We start from the raw sequence: 22,342 nt of genomic DNA on the forward strand, positions 1-22,342 counted from the left end.
TTCCTCTGATTTGTTATCGTTAAAAAACTGTTAGAACACTGTTTATATTTTCAATTTTGCCATCATAAATATGTTCCTTCAAAAATCATAATAGTATAATATAAGAAGGGTGAAAATGTCAAAAACTACCGACCGTCCTTAGAGCAAGTGGCAAAGGGTTTGGTGGTTGGTATCCGAGACCCAAGTTCGAATCCTAGTTCATTCACATTTCTAGCTAAGTTTATTCTAAATGAAATAAACGAAGCGGGTAGCGTGCTACCTATCTCTAAAAAAAAAAAAAAAGAAAAAAAAAATGTCAAAAACTACCAGGTTAAGTATTTAGCCTATAATTAACTTAATTTTTCTAACGGATTCTAACGGCAGGACTATATTTGAAAATATTAAGATTTTGTAGAGACAACAGATAAAAATTAATTTGCCATCACAAATATGCTCCTCCAAAAGGCATAACAGTATAATATAAAAAGGATAAAAATATCAAAAACTACGAGGGTTAAGTATTTAACATATGGTTAACTTAATTTTTCATCACGGATTCTAACGACAGAGATATATTTGAAAACACAAGACTTTTGCATGAACAACATATGAAAGTTAAACTTTATAGTAATATAATATTTGTCATTCACTGTATTTGCAGCAGAACTGTATGAAATTAACCCAATAAGAAAAAATGGGAAGGAGATGATACTATTGGCGGTTCACGGCTGAGTTGGTGAACCGAGTCGACGGAGTATATCACCGACTCCCAAAGTAGTTTTTCTGGGCACGATTGTTTGGTTCATCTGGTGGGAAGGGGGCCTGATATCCTCTCTCTCTCTGTCTCTCTCTCTCTCTCTCTCTCCTCTCTCTTCCATTTTTCTCGTCTAATGGCGACTCTAAACGCCATCTCACAACGCTCTTATTCTCTCCACAACCCCTTCTCTCCTTTCTCTTCCTCCTCTTCTTACCCATCTCACCTCTCACTGCCTCCTCCTCTTCTTCTCATCCCGTCTCATTACCCCAACTCCTCTTTCTCCTCCTCTTCCTGTTCCAAACCAGGTTAGATAACTATGCAGCAGCTCTCAAAACCCATCATTATTTTCGCTTCTTTTATTGTTCTCTATTTGTTTGTTTAATCTTGCATTCCTCTTATTAATGCGGTGAACTTGAACAGTCTAGGACGAATTCCATGTATTTTGATGCAAAAGTCAATTTAGTTGGAGAATTATTGAATTCAATTATGATATTGTTCGATTTCGTGGTTTTGAGCCATTTTTCGGGCAATGAAAGTGTATATATTATTGTCTAGCTTGTGTGCTTTTAGAAGCACTCTGGCCTCCTGCTATCAAGTCGTTTTCAATGTCAGGTCTTTCGGATCGACGATCCACTCTGTCGGATTTGATCTAGAGTATCGAAAGTATTTGGAAGATAAATTTTGTGATTTTTCGTTATTATTACCTAATGATCGAATGAATTCAGAATCAACGGCTGAAAATAAAAAGCTCACAAAAAGTAATGACATGATACTAAAATTTTAGATCAAAAATATTTATCTTGGTTTATATAGTATAAAGAATTTTCTGTCAAAATTTTACGTGATTTCAATATTCCTACACAGTTAAACTTGCAAATGGTGAACTATAACTATTAAAATTGTTGATTTTGGGCTTCTTCGATCACTAGGTTAATGATATAAAAAAATCACGAAATTTATTTTCTAGATATTTCAAATACTTCAGATCAAGTCTAATGGAACCGATCGTTGCTTCGAAAGTTCCAACATCGAACATCGCCTAATAGCGCGGAGACCACCGTGCGTCTAAAAGCACACAAGCCTCTCTCTCTCTCTCTCTCTCTCTCTCTCTATATATATATATATATATATATATAGAATTGAGTTTCTATACTTTTAAAAGTACCAAGTCATTGGTGCTTGTAAGTTTTTGGCCTTTAGATTAAGGGATGTGCAGTTAGGATGATGTGGGCCCCCTAGGGTTGAGTGGGTGGTTGGTTGAATAGTATAATCTAACAGATAAAAATGATCAAAGGCATAGATCTAACAGTAAAAAATTTACAAGCACCAAGTGCTTGGTGCTTGTACAAGCACCATAGCCGGACTCTATATATATATATATGTATCATATATAAAGTTGAGTCTTCTATCTCAAAATGATTTTCTGTAATTGAGAGAGTTTCATTACATATTCATCAAGTATAATTTTGTTTAGAGTTTCAATTGTGCTAACATAGCATCTGTTTGTGTTAGCCTTCCTCTCTTCGACCGATAGTCACTCGGGCACTTCGTCGAGCAAATGGCGAGGGAAATTGGCGCCATTGCATTCGGTGTTCCCTACTTCTCCTGCTATGATATCATCTGTGGATGATCTCTTTGAGTTCATATGCAATGGCCCTTTAGTAACGAGATTAGGTTTTACCGCTGAATCGATTGCCGAGTCCATCGATAGGTGGTTGCAGTGTGGGGTGCACTTGTGCCAATTGTTCCAGCTCAATAAGCTGAGGTTGTCGGTCCCCGAGAAGGTTAGGATCTACCATTACTACGTACCGGTCTTCGTTTGGTGTGAAGATGAAGTTTTGCGACACAGATCAACATTCGAGGACGGAGATGAAGTTCCACCGTTAGTCGTATGTTCACACACATTTTCTCCAATTTCTCACTAAATTTTATTTCTTTTGTTATGTCTTATTTTAATTCCATCTTTCGCACTAATTTTGAATTTTAAGTGCCGACTTAGCTAGGCTTGTCAAATAGCTTCTCTACTTGAGAAACGCCAGTTTGGGAGCTTAACGTCTGTGGGAGTTGCTCAAATCAGCTTTTAGGTTGTAAAAGAAAATTCTTCAATTTGAATCTTCCGCTTCTAGCTGTCGTGAGAAGATGCTAGATATTGTAATGCATAAATTGTTAGGGATTCTTTTGGTGACTCTACTCCTGTAGTACTGTATTAGTCTTGTGACCTAACACAATTTATGAACCACCACAAGGCCAAATAAGCCCTAAGTTCATGTTTGGATTAGTTTATGCTTCTGTTTTAATTGCAGTGAATTATAGCAGATAATTTGGTAAACAAATAAGTTTAGAGCTTTTTCTATGACAGGAACATGTAATGAGCTTAAGCCCCAAAATGAGATGCTCCAATTTGGAGCTTCTGCTTTCGCTGCAGAAGCTCCAAAAGTAGTACTCAAAAAGCAGTTCATCGGCCATCACTGTCCAAAACAGTAGGACCAAAATGAGCCCTAAGCCTAGTAAAATATGCTTGTTTGTGACTGTCGGTGAAGAGTTAGCAGTGTGATCTGAATTTCAATTAGTGAGAGCACAATTTGTTGTTGTTACAAGTTCCATTTCTGTGTTTTACCAATGGTATCTTTTACAATGTAGATAGGTGTCAGTGCACCTCAAGGCAGCGGAAAAACAACTCTTGTTTTTGCACTTGATTATCTTTTCCGGCGTTCCGGTAGGTGAGTTGCTCTTTCTTCACAATAGAAAACTCTATATACCCTATTTACAAATTAACAGTTCTTTTCCTGTTGTATTTTTGTGTTCGCCACTAAAATGGTGAGCGATGCATTCTCTTTCCCAGAAATGCTGCTACTTTGTCGATAGATGATTTTTATTTAACAGCAGAGGAACAGGTATGGGAGTTGAAATACTGAACAATTGTAGATTTATTCATTGTTTACTTTCTTTCGATTCCTTTTGGTTGGTGATCTGTTTTTGCAGGCTAAATTAAGAAGTCGAAACCCTGGAAATGCACTCTTAGAGGTGCCAAAAAGAAACCCATTCTGTGAAATTTGTAAAGTTAAGCACTCTCAAGATGTGCTTCAATTTATTTGTGGAAATGTTTTCAGCTTCGTGGGAACGCGGGAAGCCATGATCTGCAGTTCTCTATAGAAACACTAACATCTCTAAGCAAAATGACCAAGAGAGGTATCATCTTTCTGACTGATACTTTTTCCGATTTATTTATGTCAGTTTGTTTTTTTTCTAAACTCTCTTTTTTTTGGCCAATTCAATTAAGTCATTCTTGAGCAATGAATGCTTTATTAGAACCTAGTTGAAACAAAACATGATTACACCTTCATGATTTATTCTTCAACTGTAGCTGAATGTGCTTATGAATTATGGTTTTGTTCATTAATTCAGGTATGAAGATGAAACTACCGCGATATGATAAGGTATGCTCAAATTAATGCGGCATTTGTTCTAGCACACTTGATATTTAAGTTTGGTGATACCATGCACATGCGTATAGTCTGCTTTCGGAGGGAAGGGCGATCGAGCAGACCCTTCAACATGGCCAGAGGTTGAAGGGCCAATTGAGGTAAAGCTAATTTTAACTATAGATCAAACTTCATAAGCTTTCTATAATTTTATTCGATGCATGCAAAGAGGCTTGCTCTTTCTATTTTCTTGAGATCGTAAGCTATTTGCTTCTTTGGTTAATTAGGTTGTCTTATTTGAGGGGTGGATGCTTGGATTTAAACCTCTTCCAAATGATGTCGTTAAAGCAGTTGATCCACAGGCAATTTCTTATCTTTCTCTTTGTTTTTTTGTTTTTTTCTTTTAAATCAGTTAAAGTTATTCTTTTGTAGGACCATTAAATCACAAACTTTACTATCTGCAGCTTGAAGTGGTAAATAAGAACCTCGAAGCGTATTACGATGCATGGGACAAGTTCATTGAGGCCTGGATTGTCATAAAAATAAAGGATCCTAATTGTGTATTCCAGTGGAGATTGCAGGTTATTGTTTCATTGCCGTGACGCAAAAATGATCGTAAAAGTCAAGAAGGAATTGCCTCATCAATTTCCTTTCGAGTTTCTCCACTATATTTTAATTCTACATTGTTAAGTATGTATGTCATTTGACATTTCAGGCGGAGATAGCGATGAGAGAAGATGGAAAACCCGGCATGTCCAACGAGGAGGTGCATTTTCTAAACTAGTCCTTCCCCTGTATATAACCCCAAATTCTCTCTTTCACAAATTATCCACATAAATGAGGATTCCACTGAAATGTCATCTTAAAACTTAGAACTTTGTTGCCTTTTGCACCTTGCTTACGGTAGTATTTATAAAATACTGTGGCTTTTACTGTTCATCTTTGCATTTAGATTAAAAGTGAATATGACTTCCTTAAGCATGCACATGAGTTTTGTTCTTGGACCTATTTCTCGAGTTTGATTTGTTACGCGGTTGCTAATTGCATCAGTAATGAGAGTTTAACTTTTAAGCAAATTCTTGTAGGTTTTGGATTTCGTATCTCGTTATCTTCCTGCATACAAGGCATATCTTCCTACACTCTATGCCGAGGGACCGAATGGAGCTGATCCCAACCGCCTTATCGTCATCGAGATTGATGAGCAAAGGAATCCCCATTAAAGGTGCAGATTTTCCGTGTAAATATTTTGTATTCTTAGTGTTTTACTCCTTTTCGGATGATAAATCGATACTTCATTTTGATAACTTCATGTAGGTTTCATATGAAGAGTGAAATTTGAATTTATTTTGAACTTTTATATCAGGCCTGTAAAAATGTGGTATGAAGAGACTTAAAACTCCTCTGGTAGATTGACTCTTCACTTCTGCAAATAATATTAGGATGTCCAACACCAGAAATTGTATCATGCAGCCATATACATTGCACCTCTAAAACCTTCTATCATAGATGTTGGATTTGTTGGCACGAACCATTAATCTCAAAAGTTCGAGCTGCTTGAAATATGCAATTAATTTACTTAAAAGGGATAATTGCCTATATACCTCTCATATGTTTGAAAATATTCGATTTATCCCTTTTTCTTTTTTCTAAAATACCCCTCATATCTTCCACCGTTATTACAAAATACCCCCGCAGTTATCTCCTATTAAGTTAACTTAGGTTAAAAGTGAGTTAAATATCTACCACAGTTAAAAAAAAATTAAAATACCAATTTTGCCCTTAATTTAAGGGCAAATAAGAAATGTTGGTGACGGTAGAGGAGTATATTGGAAAAGATCAAAAGTCAAAATACTTTTTGTGCCCCTAACTTTAAAGGCAAATAAGAAAGTGATGGTGGAAGAATATATTTGAAGGGGAAAAATAATAATTTTACAGAGATAATAGAGTTAATTAACAGATTTTAACTCTAGGGGTATATTAGAAATAGGTTGGAACGTAGAAAGGGTATTTTCAATATTAGCCTTCTAAGAGGGGTAAATCGGAAAGTCGGAAACTTTTCAGGGGTATAAAAGCAATTACCCTTACTTAAAATGTGTAGATACAGTGCTCACGGATCTTGATTGTGATTCGGCTCAATCAGCCTCACGCTATTTCAAACATGACTCAGCCCAATCTAGCCTTATCCTATTTTGAATGTGACTATGTCCAACTCGGTCTCACGCCACAGGGCAGAATGCTTGCCTCACGCCATAGGCAGGATCGTTGGTACTAATCATTAATCCCAAAAGCTTAAGATTTTTGAAATACGCAGCATCACTTGAAGTGTGCAGACACAGCACCCACAGGTCTAGATTGCGATTCGATCCAACCAGCCTAACGCTACTTTGAATATAATTCGATCCAACCCAGTCTCACGGCATTTTAAATGTGACTTGATCTAACCCGGCCTCCCACCACAAGGTAGGATGCTAACCCTTTTAAGACAATAATAAAGGCCTCGAAATTAAAATCTGATCCATTTGATTTGTTCCAAACATCAAAATGGCTTGTATATTAAGATCATAAATTTTGGTTCCTTTTAGGGCATGTTTGGTTGCCCGAAAGTGGGTGGAGCGAAAAAAGTCACTTTTGCAAAAATAATATTCGCAAAAAGTGACCTTTCAGTTCGATTGTTTGGTTGGATAGAAAGTGAAATATTAAAACTATAGTTTTGATATTTTGATTATTAAATTAGGCCATGGCTACTATACTATTATGAGTATTGGAACCCTCATACTCATAAGTTGTTTTCAATGATGGAGCTTCTGAATCGACGATCCACTCCGTTAAATATGATCTAGAGTATATGAAACTTCTAGAAAATAAATTTCGTAAATTTTCGAAATCATAATAAAGTCCATCAAATGGGCATAAAATGAACGGTCAAAATCGAACAACGTTTTAAAAAAGGATGATCGGATCCTTCAATTCAAGATCGGAGTTATTGATCTTTATGTATGTAGTGAATAGAATTTTCTATCAAAAATTCAACAAATTCCGATCCTTTTACACCGTTAAACTAGCAAGTATCCCATACCGGCCGTTAAAAATTGTCAAATTTGTGACCTCTTGATCGTAAGGTAAATGATGTCGAAAAATTATAAAATTTGATTTCTAGAAGTTTTAAATGCTGTAAATAACGTTTAATGGTGTGGATCGTCGATTCGGAAGCTTTATCATCGAAAATAATTTATGAGTACGAGGGTGATCGTACTCATAATAGTATAGTAGCCGGACCCATTAAATTATATATAATAAGGTGAAAATATAAATAAACTATTTATATTTAGAATTTATAAAAGTATATTTTAAAATTTAAATTAAACTTAAATCTGAGTTAAATTTATTTTAAAAATTTAATATATAAACTAAATTTATAATTTGAATTTAGATCTCATAACTGAAAGGCTAAATTACAGAAAACCCCCTTATAATAACCCGCTTTTTCACTTTTCCTCCCTGACATTTAAAAACCTACACTTTGCCCCCCTGTAAAATAAAAAATGTGCACTTCACCCCCTACCGTTAGGGTTCCGTTAAAAAATATATTTTTATGCCAAAAATACCCCTCCGCCATCTCCCTGTTGCTTCGACTCCCTCCGGCTCGCCACCTCGCCACCGCCTCGCCGCCTAGCCGCCTCGTCGTCCTCCACTGCCTCGCCCTCACCCACATCCCCTTCGCCGTCCTCCGCCGCCTCGCCTTCGCCTTCTTTGCCCTTCTCCTACTGTCGTCCACCTCGGTTTTCTCCTACTGTTGCCGAAATCGAGGGCGGCGAGGGTGCAGGAGGAGAATGGGAGCAGGTGGAGAAGGAAATGGAGAGAAATCGCGGCCGATTGAAGTGGGAATCGCGGCCGAACGAAGGGGCGACTGAGGAAGATGGGGAAGAAGACGACAATGGCGAGGGGCAAAATGGTCATTTTACACACTGTAACCCCATTGTGAACATTTTTCATTTTACATGGGGGCAAAGTGTAGGTTTTTAAATGTCAGGGAGGGGAAGTGAAAAAGTGGGTTATTACAGGGGGTTTTCTGTAAGTTAGCCTAACTGAAATTAAATTCTAAAATAAAAGTTCAAAATAGAAATTCGAACATTTATTTAAATTTGAATTTGAATTTATAATTTGAATCAAATTTTAATTTACTCTTTGATCTTAATGAATTAAAATATGTTTAAATCACAATTCAAATTGAACATTTGAATTCATAATTCAAATTCAAAGTTCAAACTGAAACTCATTATTGAAATTAAATGTAAATTAAAAAAAAATCAAAATTTGAATTTGAATTTTAACTTAAAAATTTAAATTTGAATTTAAATTCGAGTCAATAATTTGAATCTATAGTTGGAACAATTTGAATTTAAAGTTCAAATTGAAGTTCTTAGCTAAAAATAATTTAATTAAAATTTAAATTTCAAATTTTTTAAATCTGAATTTAAATTTCAAATTTTAAATTTAAATTTAAATTCTAAAATTCAGATTAAAATAAAATTAAAAAATTAAATTCAAATATAAATTCACAAATTTGAATTTTAAAATTTTCTGCTGCTGATGGTACCAAAGGGTGTTACGAGATAGGAGCCCACCGCCTTCGCTTCATATACAGATGGTACCAGAGGGCATTGCGATGGCGGCAACGTGCCCTACGACTTGGAAGTTTCCGCCACAGCGTACATATATAACTTAGCAGGCGCAGCAGGAGCGAGCTATGGAGAGCCTTGCTAGCTTCAGAAAGTTTGACTCGCCGGTTTTTAGCAGTGAGATTACAACAGTCTGATAGTGGTCGAGTCCTGGGTCGACACCGTGAAGAAATTGTTTGAGGACCTCCTTGTATAAGAAGATCGAGACTAGCTAGGTCCACTTGGCCATCCACTTCTTGGACAAGATGCATGGCTGCCCTCCGATCCCTAAATTTCAGGCGTAGAGACAAACCAAATCCAGATGCCATAGATTACTCTACTTCTTAAACAACCAACAATGACTATTAATTGTTTGTCCCTAGTGAAAGGGCGGACGTACTCTTTAAAATAAATTCATGCCATCAAAATAAAGATATATATATATTAGTTATCTTGCAAGAAAGATTTATCGTATTAATTAAGATATCTCTCATAAAGAACAAGAATTGGTCCTTCTTTTTCAGAGAATGGTAGCTGTTAAGATATCTCTTCTAGAGAACAAGAATTTTAGTCTTTTTTAAAGAAAGATATATAGCTTGCAGGGAAAACTTATTATGATGAGGAGTCGGCCCCGAAATAGCTTATTTGGGAACACTCCCTTATAGGAGCCACGTGGCACTAAGACAACGCGACTCGGGGTGAAAATGAGATAAGCTTGAGTGAGCTTACCTCATCACCTCAAGCTTGGCTTGATATTTAATTTTGAGCTGTCTCAAGGTCGGCAGGCTGTGGTGATGGCGGCCGATCCAGGAGGTCGACAGTGGCGGCGTCGAGGCTGCGGCAATGGCGGTTAAGGAGGTTGGCAACAACGGCGTCGAGGCTGCGGTGACGGCGATTGAGAACAAGGTTGGGAGCGAGGAGGATGTGGAACTCGACGTGCTACTGCTTGGGGTGTGAGAGAATTTAAGGAAAGCGACAACACGCGCAAGTAAAAGAGAGGGAGAGAGAGTAATTAGGGTAGGATATTGCTGGTTTAATCTTGACGGCCAGCAAATATGACCAATAATCTCAACTCTATATACATATATGTATAATTAAAATATATAATTTATATCATTATATAATTAAAAAATATATTATATATAATTATATATATTTATAAATATTTTTAATATATATATATATATATATATATATATATATATATATATAGAGTTAAGCTAGAATACTCTCAGTAGTGCACGAGCTGTTTTACTACCGATTTGCTTTCGATGATAGAACTTCCATCGATTTGTTTTCGATGATAGAACTTCCAAATTGACGANAACTTCATGAAGGTTTCGTACGAAGAATGAAATTTGAATTTATTTGAACTTTTGTACCAGGCCTGTAAAAATGTGGTATGAGGAGACATAAAAGTCCTCATGGTAGATTGACTCTTCACTTCTGCAAATAATATTAGGATGTCTAACACCAGAAATTGTATCATGCATCCTGATACATTGCACCACGAAAACCTTCTATCATAGATGTCAGATTTGTTGGCACGAACCATTAATCCCAAAAGTTTGAGCTGCTTGAAATACGCAATTAATTTACTTAAAATGTACAGATACAGTGTTCACGGGCCTTGATTGTGATTCGGCTCAATCAGCTTCACGCTATTTCAAACATGACTCAACCTAATCCAGTCTTATGCTATTTTGAATGTGACTCTGTCCAACTCGGTCTCACGCCACAGGGCAAGATGCTCGCCTCACACCATAGGCAGGATTGTTGGTACTAACTATTAATCTCAAAAGCTTAAGCTGTTAGAAATACGTAGCATCACTTGAAGTGTGCAGACACAGCACCCACGGGTCTAAATTGTAATTCGGTCCAACCAGCCTCACGCCATTTCGAACATAATTCGGCCCAACCCAGCAGCCTCGGGGCATTTCGAACGTAACTCGATCTAACCCAGCCTCCTACTACAGGGTAGGATGCTATCCCTTTTAAGCCAATAATAAAGGCCTTGAAATTAAAATCCCATCCATTTGATTTGTTCCAAACATCAAAATGGCTTGTATATTAAGGTCATAAATTTTGGTTCCTTTTAGGGCATGTTTGGTTGCCCGAAAGTGGGTGGAGCGAAAAAAGTCACTTTTGCAAAAATAATTTTCACAAAAGTGATTTTTCAGTTCGATTATTTGGTTGGATATAAAGAGAGATATTCAAACTATAGTTTTGATATTTTGATTATTAAATTATATATAATAAGGTGAAAATATAAATAAACGATGTATATTTAGAATTTAAGGCTTCATTTGGTTCGGGGCTAAGTAAGAACTAGTTATTCCCTGAATAGGTATAAGTTCAGGGTTAAGCCTGGAATAGACCAATTTGTGTTTGGATGAAAATTGAGTTGTTCCAGTAATAAGAAAAATAACGATTGGATCAATAAGATGGAATAAAAAGAATAGTGAGTAATTATAAATAGAAAATAATGATATTGCTCTTTAATTTCAAATCGCGCTCGAGCAAGCAAAATACCAAACTGAACACAAGCTAGTACGATCATTTGCTAGTCATACATGTGGCGCACATCAAAGAGGGGTTCCCACTACTCTTCCAAAGCGGCGGAAAATTATTGGGTACACCGGTGCACTTATACCAGGTACATTATATATCCTAAATAGGCTAGCATTTAAAGTTTAGGGTTTAAATTCTAGGTTTCAGCATTTGGATAATATAGAGTTTGGGTCTCATTTTATGGTATAGATATAATTCAGTATTTAAAGCAAAATTTTAAAATCCTAAATTCTAAATTCTAAACCCTTGATTCAAATCTTAAACCCTAAAACCCTAATACCTAAACCCCAAAATCTAAGCCCTAAACTATGAAATCTAACTCTAAACCCTAAAAACTTCAAGAAAAACAAAGTATAGGATATATACAAGTGCACAGGGTTCAGCCAATAATTTCCCAGTGCTCGCCCCCCCTCTTTGATGGGCGCTATAGAGGCTGTTTGATTTGGTTTTCCATAAAAGAAATCCTTTTTTTTAGTTTTCCGCCTACTCGATTTGAAAGAAAAATTTGTGTTGTTTTTATTTTATAAAAAAATTAGTATTTTTATTTTTTCAAACCAACGAGGCAAACAATAAGGAAAATTTTTTTCACTCTGTACTTTTTCTAATAAACAAATAGTTCTTTATTTAAGGTAGCACTCTGTACTCTTTCTAATAAACAAACGGTAAGGAAGAATCTACAGAAGAAGCGAAATTGTCTAACAAATTTGGTTGGTTGTTGGTGGGTAATTTGAAAGGTTAGAAAAGATTCGATCTTTACTCTCAAGGGACTGGTAAAGGAATGGGATTCCCTTCTCTCTAAGTGAATACCGACCTACTCTCAACATGAACGCTGACCTTCTCTCAACGTGATTTTTTTTTTTTTTAGGGGCCCCCAGGTTGCCCCACTCTTGTAGTCTAGTTTATCTATCCAATGAATGAAGCAGATAGTATGCTACATTTTTCTAAAAAAAAAAAACAAATAGTACTTTAGCCAAGTGCGCTAGATACAGGAGAAACGGATGAGTTGTTATATTTCAAATTTAAAAGTATTATAATTTGTAAAAGCAAAAATATTGTTCTTCCGTTGTAGTCTAGTTGGTTAGGATACTCGGCTCTCACCCGAGAGACCCGGGTTCGAGTCCCGGCAACGGAAATATATATTTTTCTTTTCGTTATTTATTTTATTTTTTTTTTACTTTTTGTTGTAGTTTAGTTTTTCTCTTTTGGAAAATATTTTTTTTATTTTTTTTAACCTTTTGTTGTAGTTTTTTCTTTGAAAATTGGTTTTTTATTAGGCCTGTTTTGGGTGTATGGATATTAATTCGTAGATAAGATTATGATCAAAATGTTTAAATTGTCAAGAATATTAGAAATTCGTTTCAATTTAACTTTTTATTGCTGGAGAATGACTTAAAGCGTCACTCATATCAAATTATTTAAGGAAGCGATAGCTTTTCAACAGCTGGTGATATAATATAGCAATTGTGAAAAATTAAGGAATAATTGTTTATATACCCCTCAAAATTTTGAAAATATCTTATATATCTCTATTTTTTTCTTTCTTTCCAATATACCCCTCATATGTTTCTCCATTATTCTAAAATATCTCTACAGTTACCATCCGTTAAGTTAACTTGGGTTAAACGACTAAACATAAGTTAAATATCTACCACAGTTAAAAAAAATTAAAATATCAATTTTGCCCTTAACTTAAGGGCAAATAAGAAATATTGATGAATAATGATATAAAAGTGTAGTGCCCCGCATGTTAGGCAGGTAGATATTGTTAAAGTTAAAATTTATAAAAAATAAAATATCAGTTTAGTATAAAAAGAAATAAATATAGTCTATATTCTAGACAAAGATTTTTTTTAACAAAAAACTAAAATGAAAAAGAATCAATTGTTTCAACAAAATTATTCAATCTTGCTCAAAAGAGATCGCATATCATGCAAATGAATGATTAAAATTATTTTTATAACACAATAATCGAAAAAATATCATATTGCAGTTAATATGACTAAAGAAAGGCTCACAATAATACGTAAGACAATTTATAAGTATTATATACATATATATCACTTTTAATCAATTAATTGACTCCGAATATAAAACACAACAAAGGTTCGAATTTGCAAATTTAAGAAAAAGGATGGAAGACCGAAAGGTAAAGAAAATGAGTAAATTTTCTTTTTTTAGGTCTTAATAAGTCTAAAAAAAAAATGAGAAAAAGTTTTTAAAAAAAAAAAAGTAGGCCCCACTTCTCCTCAAATTAAGGGGGTGAGTACATGTAGGATTTAGTCATGGAAATTAATGTATAGGTATAGAGGTATAGATATAGATATATAACTGATAGCCAACAAAAAAAATGTAGGGTAAACTTCAAATGGGGCCCTATGGTTTCACACTCTCTCACTTTAGTACCCTCTGGTTTAAAATGTATCAAGTTAGCCCCTGTGGTTTCGCACTTTCTCACTTTAGTATCCGGTAGTTTAAAGTATATCAAGTTAGTACCCTGTGGTTTCATTTTTCTCTTTTTATTATCCATTTCACTAATTTTTTTTTATTAAATCAGTGATAAAGTTGAAATTAAAGGATACTAAAGTTAATATTCATTAAACCTAGGTAGGGTATCTGAAGTTTTTGGTAAATAATTTAACGAAATATTAACGGAGGAAAAAAAAATCAGTGACAAAGTTAAAACTAAATGGTACTAAAGTAAATATTCGATAAACTTAGGTAGGGTATATAAAGTTTTCTCTATATAATTTAACGTAATATTAAGAGAGGAGCCGACGAAAAGAGAAAAATAAAACCACAGGATATTAAATTGATGCACTTTAAACTACAGGGTACCAAAGTGAGAAACTGCGAAACCACAGGGTACTAAATTGATACACTTTAAACTATAGGGTACTAAAGTAAAAAAGTGCGAAACCACAGGGGTGGTATTTGAAGTTTTCCCAAAATTGTATGAGGAACACCTCCTGCTTGGCCCATTTTGATTAACTTCCTTTATTTCTTTTTATCGCACCCTTATTAATTTTTTTAAAAATAAATGTGGTAATGTTTAATTAAATAAAGGATAAACTTCAAATATCATTCCCGTGGTTTGGCACTTTCTTACTTTAATATCCAATGGTTTAAAATATATCAATTGAATACCTTGTGGTTTCTTTTTTTCTATTCGTCCGCCCCTTCGTTAATTTTTCGTTAAATCACATACAAAAAATTCTAGATACTCCACCATAGTTTATCGAATATTTACTTTAATACTTTTTAGTTTTAACTTTATTACTAATTTAACGAAAAAAATTAGAGAAAATAATAATAAAAAAAAATAAAACTAATGTACGAAAGTAATATATTTTAAATCACATGATACTAAAGTGAAAAAGTAATGCACTTTAAAGCACAGGTACTGAAGTGAGAAAGTGTAAAACAATAAGGATGGTATTTAAAGTTTTCCCTTAAATAAAGTAAAGAAAATATTTAAACCATCAATCATTCCATCAAATTTTATCGCTTTAATCACTTTTTCACAAATCAAACATAAATAATTTAAAACTAGTGAATAATACTAGTCATTAAAATTTGACAACATTTTTGAATTTTGATTAACCAGAAAAACCCAGATCGAAACAACTAGGAAGTTGAGAGGTTTTCACTACAATTTTTTTTTCTAAAAGAAAAAAACTTTTAATAATGGCTTAGATAGATCACAGAGAAACCATCAGAGCTATCCCCAGAACAAAAGCAAAAGCAAAAACGAAAACAAAAATATGCTCACTAACAAAACAGGGATTAATATAGAGAATTGAGAGTCTATACTCCTACATACACCATGACTTGATTTTCCAGAGGATGAACCCACACTAGTACAACAGAAATAGAGAGACACCGGTAAAAGGAAAGGAAGCGATTCGGCACACTCCCGACCATAACGAAAAGTAAACCACCCCCTAACCCTACTGCGCGCGCTTATACCATCAAACAGCTCAAGCAAGGGTAGAAGTTATTGTGGTCGCAGTAGTGGCAGCGGTGGTGGTGGTGGTGGCGGTCGGAGGCCTTACCAGGACGGCCGTCTTGCCTGTCACCGGCTGGGAGGCGGCGGCTGCCTCCAGAAGCTCCCAATCCAACCTCCGCTTCTCCTCCAACGCCGCCCGCTGCTCTTCCTCCTCCTCAAGCTTCTTCTGGCAAGCGGTGAAGAGCCCCTCGTCCATCTCGGAAAGCATCTTTCTCACGTTTAGGGTTAGGTTCAGGATGGAATGGTTCCAGTGGTGTCGGGTGTTCCTTTCTAGGCCTGGGAGGATGATGGGCATTATCATTTGCCGGTTTTGGGCGACCAAGCTCATGATGTGATCGTTGTTCCACAAGAAGAGGGCCCGTTCGGCAACCTGAGATCAGGTTTTCCTTTAATGTTAGAAGAAACTAGCGTCGACGAAATATATTGGATTAGCTGATAGGCTGATTGTAAGATACAAGGTTCTTAAAATATAATTACATTAGGAATAATATGTCGAATGAAAGATTTTAGAATAGATGACAATGCTGTTTGCAAATGCTTCCTCTACCACAGCTACTTCAAATGTTTTATAGCTCCAGAAAAATAATGAAGTACTCGGATCTCCGCTCCTTGTAACAGATCACAACTTAAAAGGGCAAAGGGGCCTTGCATTTAAGGAGGCATCCCATTGAGTGCTTCCCGTCGCCCTTCTGTTGCAATCTGGCACACATAGAAATTGGAAGCCTAAAGCACTTTCGAAATTTTTTGGAGATGAAATACACAAGAAGATCTCCATGTGGCAGCATGTAAAGCCTATGCAGTAAGGTTAGAAACTTACAATGCAAGACACAGATCCAAGCAACTTTGTGAAGAACATGAGGGTATAAACCAAAACATAGTTGCCTCAGGTAGTGTAAACTAAATGAATGTTTAGCTTTACATATTTCTATTGTGTTTCAAGTATACTTGTTTTAGTCATGATGGTGTCTGTGATACAATTCAAATGAAAAAGCTTGTTGATCATAATTCATAGTCGTTTGGCCATTAGTAGATATGATGCATACTAAATTTGAACACATTTTGAACTCAAACCAAAATCTACAAAGGCAGCAACAACCACATAACTGTAATACCGTGCAACTTGAAAGCAATTATAACAATTCACCTTAGACACCTTTTAGAACTTTGATATCTTAAACATAAATAGACAAAATGTAGTATTGCATATCATAGTATATCACTGTTACAACATAGAGTACCGGTTCGACTAAACAAGGACATCATATGATAAATAGAAAAGAATATCATGATAAGAAATGTGGTAGTATTTTATAACGATTCCAAATGCTGGACACATCACAAAATGTACTATTCAATCTCCTTCTACCAACTTGTACCTAATGGAGAATTGGAGATTTAATACTGTGCATAAATTAGACAGCAGGACTTTGGTATAGCAGTAATATTGCTCTGCACCAAAGTAAACATCATGAGTTTGAATCACCATGCAGAGGAAAGGCTGCATAAATTTCAGGATAGTGATAGGACTGCCTATTCGGCGAGCAGAATATGATTGTGGATTCAGCAGGCTTGCTGATTTAGCAAGCAGAATAGGCTCACTGAATCAACATGAACGATGGGATAGGGTTGGCCCCACCTTACACCTAGGATGAGACCCTCCCATCCAACAATCCAAGCTAATTCGGCGAGCCTATTCTGCTTACTAAATCAGCAGGCCTATTCGACTTGCCAGATCAGCCAAAAAAAAAAAAGGAAAAAAGAAAATCTCTAAATTTCGCCTTCCTAAAACCCTTCTATGATCGATCTCATGCACAAGGCTGCCCAGGTTATACAATTTCTATGTTTTTATACCATAAACTCAAAATAATTTGTCTGCTTCCTATCACAACTAATAAGTCTTCAAGAATCCTTCTTTCAAAATCCTATGGTTATGACCGCTTCTTTCGGACTTGAAAAAACAAAGTACAGAAAACCACCTGAAGTACCAGTTATGCGGTGTTTGATGAAACTTCAACGCCTCTATCTCACAAACTACTTTTAGAGTCTATTATTCAGAATCTAATGACTGATGAACCAACTCTCTCAATCTACAACATCCACCGCATCTCTCAATGACCTCCATGATAATGGAATTTAATCAAATTTTCTTCTTTGCATACAAGAGAGCCAAAAATGATCATCAAGTTTTCAGTCCTCCAAGAGAATCAGCTTTAATCTCTTTTAAATTTGTGCAAGTTTCCACGCTTTTGTGAAAACTGGCACCCTCTCCTATGTGGTGTGGTACAGCACGTAAAACATGTGCACCACCGTGAAAACCTGTTTATTATTCACAACTGCCAATTTAATCCTCCTGCCACTTAAGAGCAGTTCATCCTAGGATACAACAATAACAAATTTTGCAAAAGAAAATAGGTAATCCTCTTTTCCAAATAAAAGAATCTGATATTCTATATTTGTAGTAACTTATCTCTGTTTTGTCATGATACAGAATATAGAGAGCCCAAATATCTTTAATTATCAAGGACGCCATTTTTGAAGATCCATACTGACATATACACAATTTAGAATATATAGAGACTAAAACCCTAGAAGCTCTTGTACCTTGAAAGGAGATAGTTTTCAAAGGCTAACAAGATGCTTGCGAAATCAGTCTCAAAAGCTCCTAGTTTCATCTTCACACATAGATAAATGTTCTCAAGTGATTAGGACAAGACTAATAAATGCGATTTTTCAGCGGCATCAAGTGCAATAATTTTATAGGCTTGTTCATGCATCATTGTCCACTTGAATATTCAGAAATTATAAATTGGGTTTCCAAAAACTTCAAATAGTTTAGATTGCATCCATATGCATGGATTTTCAACAAAAAATTCTATAGCACAATTTAGGATAGGTAAGTATCCAGTTACATGTTACGGCCATAACAAAGTTTGGGGAACATGAAACTTTGGTAAAACATTTTTGAGTACAGACTAACATCACTAACGCATCGACCAATTATCAGTTCATAAGAATCCAGAATGTAGGATAGAGTAAAATATTTAGGAAAAAAATCATTGCATGCATAGGTTTTTCATCTAACTAGAAAAAATAATATCTAAACTGTTAACTCCAAGAAATGTATTATCTAAGCCCCTGCATTCAAGAAGTGAAGTTTACAACTGTGCGCACTCAGTTAAGGGGGCTGTCAGGAACAAATGTATGTGGTTGTAGGAGGCATTTATAACAATCAGGGAAGGCAAAACCAAAGCGTGAATAAGAAAGAAATTATAGAAAACAAGAATATTGTACAGCAACTAAAAACATAATTTTATCATAACCAACAAGAGAAAATCATGCTACTCAATGAGCTCCAAGAAAATAAAAGATTCAATCAGGGCCATTTGGATTACCTGGAAGTGGGAACTGTTAATACAGTAAGATAAGCGACGGAACAACGGGACCATGCATTTCTGGAATTCAACCACATTAGTAGCTTCCAAGACCTCCTCCAACTCACTCAAAAACATTACTTCCTTCTGGCTATTCGTCACTGGCCAATATTTCAATAACCCTGCAATTACTGAACTGGCAAGCTTCGGCTCTTTCTCTAAAAACTGCATCACGCAGTAAGTCAACTGTTGCAAATACGAACCAACTGTTCTTGGCTTGTGCAACGGAATTAGCGCCCTCGACAGGAAAATCTTATGCTCCTCCTTAAGAGGCAACGCAAACCCACTAATCACGCTCCCCAAAACCTCTAGCAACTCTGCAATCCCATTGTGGCGATCCGTCTCAAACACAAACCGGTAGAAAATATTACTGACAGATTTTCGGACGAAAGGGCGGTGGACCATGAATTTCCCATAGATCCTATGCAAGATTGTTTTCAAGCAATCCCTCTCCCTTGGATCCTCAGAATCAAAGAGGTCAAGCAATCTCAAGATGAATGAGTGGTCAAAGTACTTCTTTCCTACCTTCGCATCGAGGGCAGAGGATCCGATAAACTTTAGAAGTAAGTCATAAACAAGTTGCAAGTGAGGCCAAGCAGGATCAAACATTGGCTCCTCCTCCTCAGCCTCCCCGCCACCTCCGCCACCTCCGGATGAGTTAGATCGATAATTGGGGGGAAAGACTCGAAACAGATTAACGGCAAACATCTTGCAACTTGAAGCAATCATCTGCTCAGTAAAACGAGCATTAGCAGAGTTTACATACTCGATAAGCTCTAAAAGGGTCTGCCTTTTGATGTCCTTCTCAGCCGAATTCTTGTTTGGGTCGGAGAAATCGAAAACGATGCAGCAGAGGTTCAACTTGCTGACAAAAAGGTTCGGCTTCTCTCCATTGGGGACATCTTTGAATGAGACAAGTGGTTCAATTCCTGCGACGACACTGGACGGGAAAACAGCAGAGGACATCCGCTTCACGGTAGCGGATCGTGTTGGAGCTGCAGTGCTGCTGCTCGTGCGCTGGATTGGGATCCCAGAAGCGGCGGCCCCATTGCCGGGATTGCTTTGGCCGGAACCCGACAGGGTGCCAGATTTCGAGGACGACGCAGACGAAGACTTACGTGGCAGCTTGTTGAAGAATTGCTTCAACATGGTGCCAGATTTGGAATAAAAACCCTCAAAGAAACAACTTGAACCCAGAAAACTTTAGCATTTCGGATTTAGGTGCCAAGAACAATGCTTCTGACGTTAGATTGATTCACATCCAAGGGAGAAAAGAAACAGATAACATAAATAGGAACCCTATTCAAAGATTAAAGCTTAACTTAGCTGGGATTCAACACAACATCACAATGCACCTAGATCTCCACCATGAGAGAGCAAAACAAAGAGAAACCCTAAAATCTACGCCACTACACCACCACGGCAAAGATTCAAAGGACAAGATGCTCTAAGCTTACCTCTTGAAGAAGATCAGCACAATGAAACCCTAATTCCACACCAATCAAAGCACAAACACACTGAATCGTGTGGATCTTGGATCGCAGCAGAGAAATCCACACAAACCCTAATTTTTTGAACAATGACGGATCTAGAGCATCAAGGATCGAAATTTACGGATCTGAGGGTGAAAGCTCGATGCGAAGCACGGATTCGCACGGCGATCGGGTCCATTGGAGAGCCCTGGGATCGATCATGCGAGGTGTATCGTAGGGTGGAATCGGAGATCTCACGAAGTAGAGAGAGAGAGAGAGGGAAAGAGAGAGAGAGAAATCGCTTTCGCCAAATTCCACTTACTTCGTACTCGCTCCGAATTTCAAATTAAATTAAATAAAAAATAGGTAGAAATGAATAGAGACCCCTCAACTATTCAAATTAAATTAATAAAAAATTGGTAGAAATGAATAGAGACCCCTCAACTATAGGCTTTTTATACATACGACTCCAGCTAATTTTTCAAAAGCAGGGATAATTAACTATATACCCCTCAATAATTTTAAAATATCTTATATACTCCTTTTTTTTATTTTAAATATATCCTTAGTATATTTCTCTTTATTCAAAAATAATCTCGATGTTAGTACTTATTAAGTCATTTCGAGTTGAAGTCAAGTTACATTTCTACCAGAATTATAATGGAGTTAAAATATCTCTTTTGCTCTTAATTTACTAATATATTTTCTTAATAGATAATTATTCCTTTTAAAGCACAATTGCTTTCATACCTCTGAAGAAGTTTGAGACTTTTTATTTACCTTGCTTATAAGTCTAATATGAAAAATGCCCTTTAACGTTTCAAGTTCTTTCAAATATATCTTTAGAATTAGATTCTCATAGTACTTTATATGTAACTATATATGTAGTTGTGAAGTTGTAATATTGTGATTAGCTAAATGTAAAAGTGTTGAATTGTTGATTTAATCATAGTAACATGTTTTTTAGCTATGACTGTATTTTAATAAACTTGCAGAAGAAAAAGATCGTTGAAAGATAACCGTTGGAAGGTAAATAATAAAAATAATTAATATTTTAAGAACAAATAAGAAAAGTTGGTAACAATAAAAGAGTATATTTGAATTGGCAAAATAGTAATTTTACAGATAAAACGATTATTTTTAATAATTTACTAACAGAATCTAACTATAGGGTTACATTTGAAAAAAAGTCAAACATTAAAAGAGTATTTTTCATATTAGCCTTCTAAATGGAGCAAATAAAAGAATCTGAAATTTTTCAAGAATATATAAGTAATTGCCCTTTAAAGTTTTTGATAGCTACCCTTGAGTTTTTTTTTTTTTCTTCTCGAAATTCCAAGTCGGTCTTTTAGCATAAAAAAATCCACCGGTTTGAGTTTTTCCAAAAAACGTGCTTTTTTTTTATTAGATTTTATGGATTTGTATCAAATTTTTAATAAACTGACAAAAATATCATAATCTTCTTTCTCTCTCTTTTCTCATCTGTTGTTCGTTTTTCCTCCACCTGATTCATCTTCCTTCATTTCTTCCTCTTTTTCTCCTCTTCATCTCCTTTCTCCTTCCTCCACCGCTTCGACGTCGACGTTGATGTCGACGCCGAGTTGCTCTCCTTACCTCACCTACACCTATGTCGACGTCAGCTCGGATAAGGCACAGATAGCGGAGGTGAAGCTCCATGGAGGACGTATCTATGGATAGCGCACGACAGCGACGACGACAAGGGTGTCATGAGCCTTGAGGATGAAGGAGAAGAAAAGCACGTCGGGGCGAGGTGGTGGAAAAGGGGAAGGAAGGAGGTGCAGTAATAAAAAATGATTCATAGTTGTCATAAAAAAGGTTGAAAAGTAGAGAAAAAAGAAAGCAGGAGAAAAAGTTGCACAGTTTGAGATAAGAATGCACCCTTTAAGATAAAGTTGTACCATTTATAGCTATTTGAGAATAAATTACACCACATAAAATAAAAATTCTATTACCTAAGACTTAGATTGTACCATTTAAAATTATTTAAGACTAAGTTACAACTTTTAAATGGTACAACTTAGATGC

The 22,342-nt window shown here is 35.9% G+C and overlaps 2 protein-coding genes and 1 non-coding gene across 6 annotated transcripts; 2 read left to right on the plus strand and 1 right to left on the minus strand.

Moving 5' to 3' along the window:
- On the plus strand, positions 790–10,332 carry LOC109726817 (D-glycerate 3-kinase, chloroplastic). 4 transcript variants are annotated; one of them, XM_020256615.1, is made up of 13 exons: positions 791–1,041; positions 2,249–2,625; positions 3,377–3,456; positions 3,579–3,630; positions 3,719–3,760; positions 3,847–3,925; positions 4,142–4,173; positions 4,251–4,319; positions 4,446–4,520; positions 4,623–4,739; positions 4,874–4,924; positions 5,244–5,380; positions 10,202–10,332. In XM_020256615.1, the coding sequence occupies exons 1-12, from the start codon at positions 870–872 to the stop codon at positions 5,376–5,378; spliced, it is 1,281 nt and encodes a 426-aa protein (XP_020112204.1). In that variant the 5' UTR covers positions 791–869; the 3' UTR covers positions 5,379–5,380; positions 10,202–10,332. The 4 variants fall into 4 exon arrangements, with proteins under 4 accessions (XP_020112206.1, XP_020112204.1, XP_020112205.1 ...); XM_020256616.1 differs by lacking the exon at positions 10,202–10,332 and adding an exon at positions 5,522–5,651; XM_020256614.1 differs by lacking the exon at positions 10,202–10,332 and adding an exon at positions 5,473–5,623 and having other exon boundaries at positions 792–1,041.
- TRNAE-CUC lies at positions 12,447–12,519 on the plus strand. The gene has a single exon. It is a non-coding gene; the product is annotated as a tRNA-Glu (tRNA).
- On the minus strand, positions 15,138–20,631 carry LOC109726624 (serine/threonine protein phosphatase 2A 57 kDa regulatory subunit B' iota isoform-like). The gene is made up of 2 exons (XM_020256332.1): positions 18,786–20,631; positions 15,138–15,763 (listed from the first exon to the last, which is right to left on the minus strand). The coding sequence occupies exons 1-2, from the start codon at positions 19,971–19,973 to the stop codon at positions 15,365–15,367; spliced, it is 1,587 nt and encodes a 528-aa protein (XP_020111921.1). The 5' UTR covers positions 19,974–20,631; the 3' UTR covers positions 15,138–15,364.

Source organism: Ananas comosus, linkage group 21 (genome assembly GCF_001540865.1).
Source record: "Ananas comosus cultivar F153 linkage group 21, ASM154086v1, whole genome shotgun sequence".
Classification (NCBI taxonomy): Eukaryota; Viridiplantae; Streptophyta; class Magnoliopsida; order Poales; family Bromeliaceae; genus Ananas; species Ananas comosus.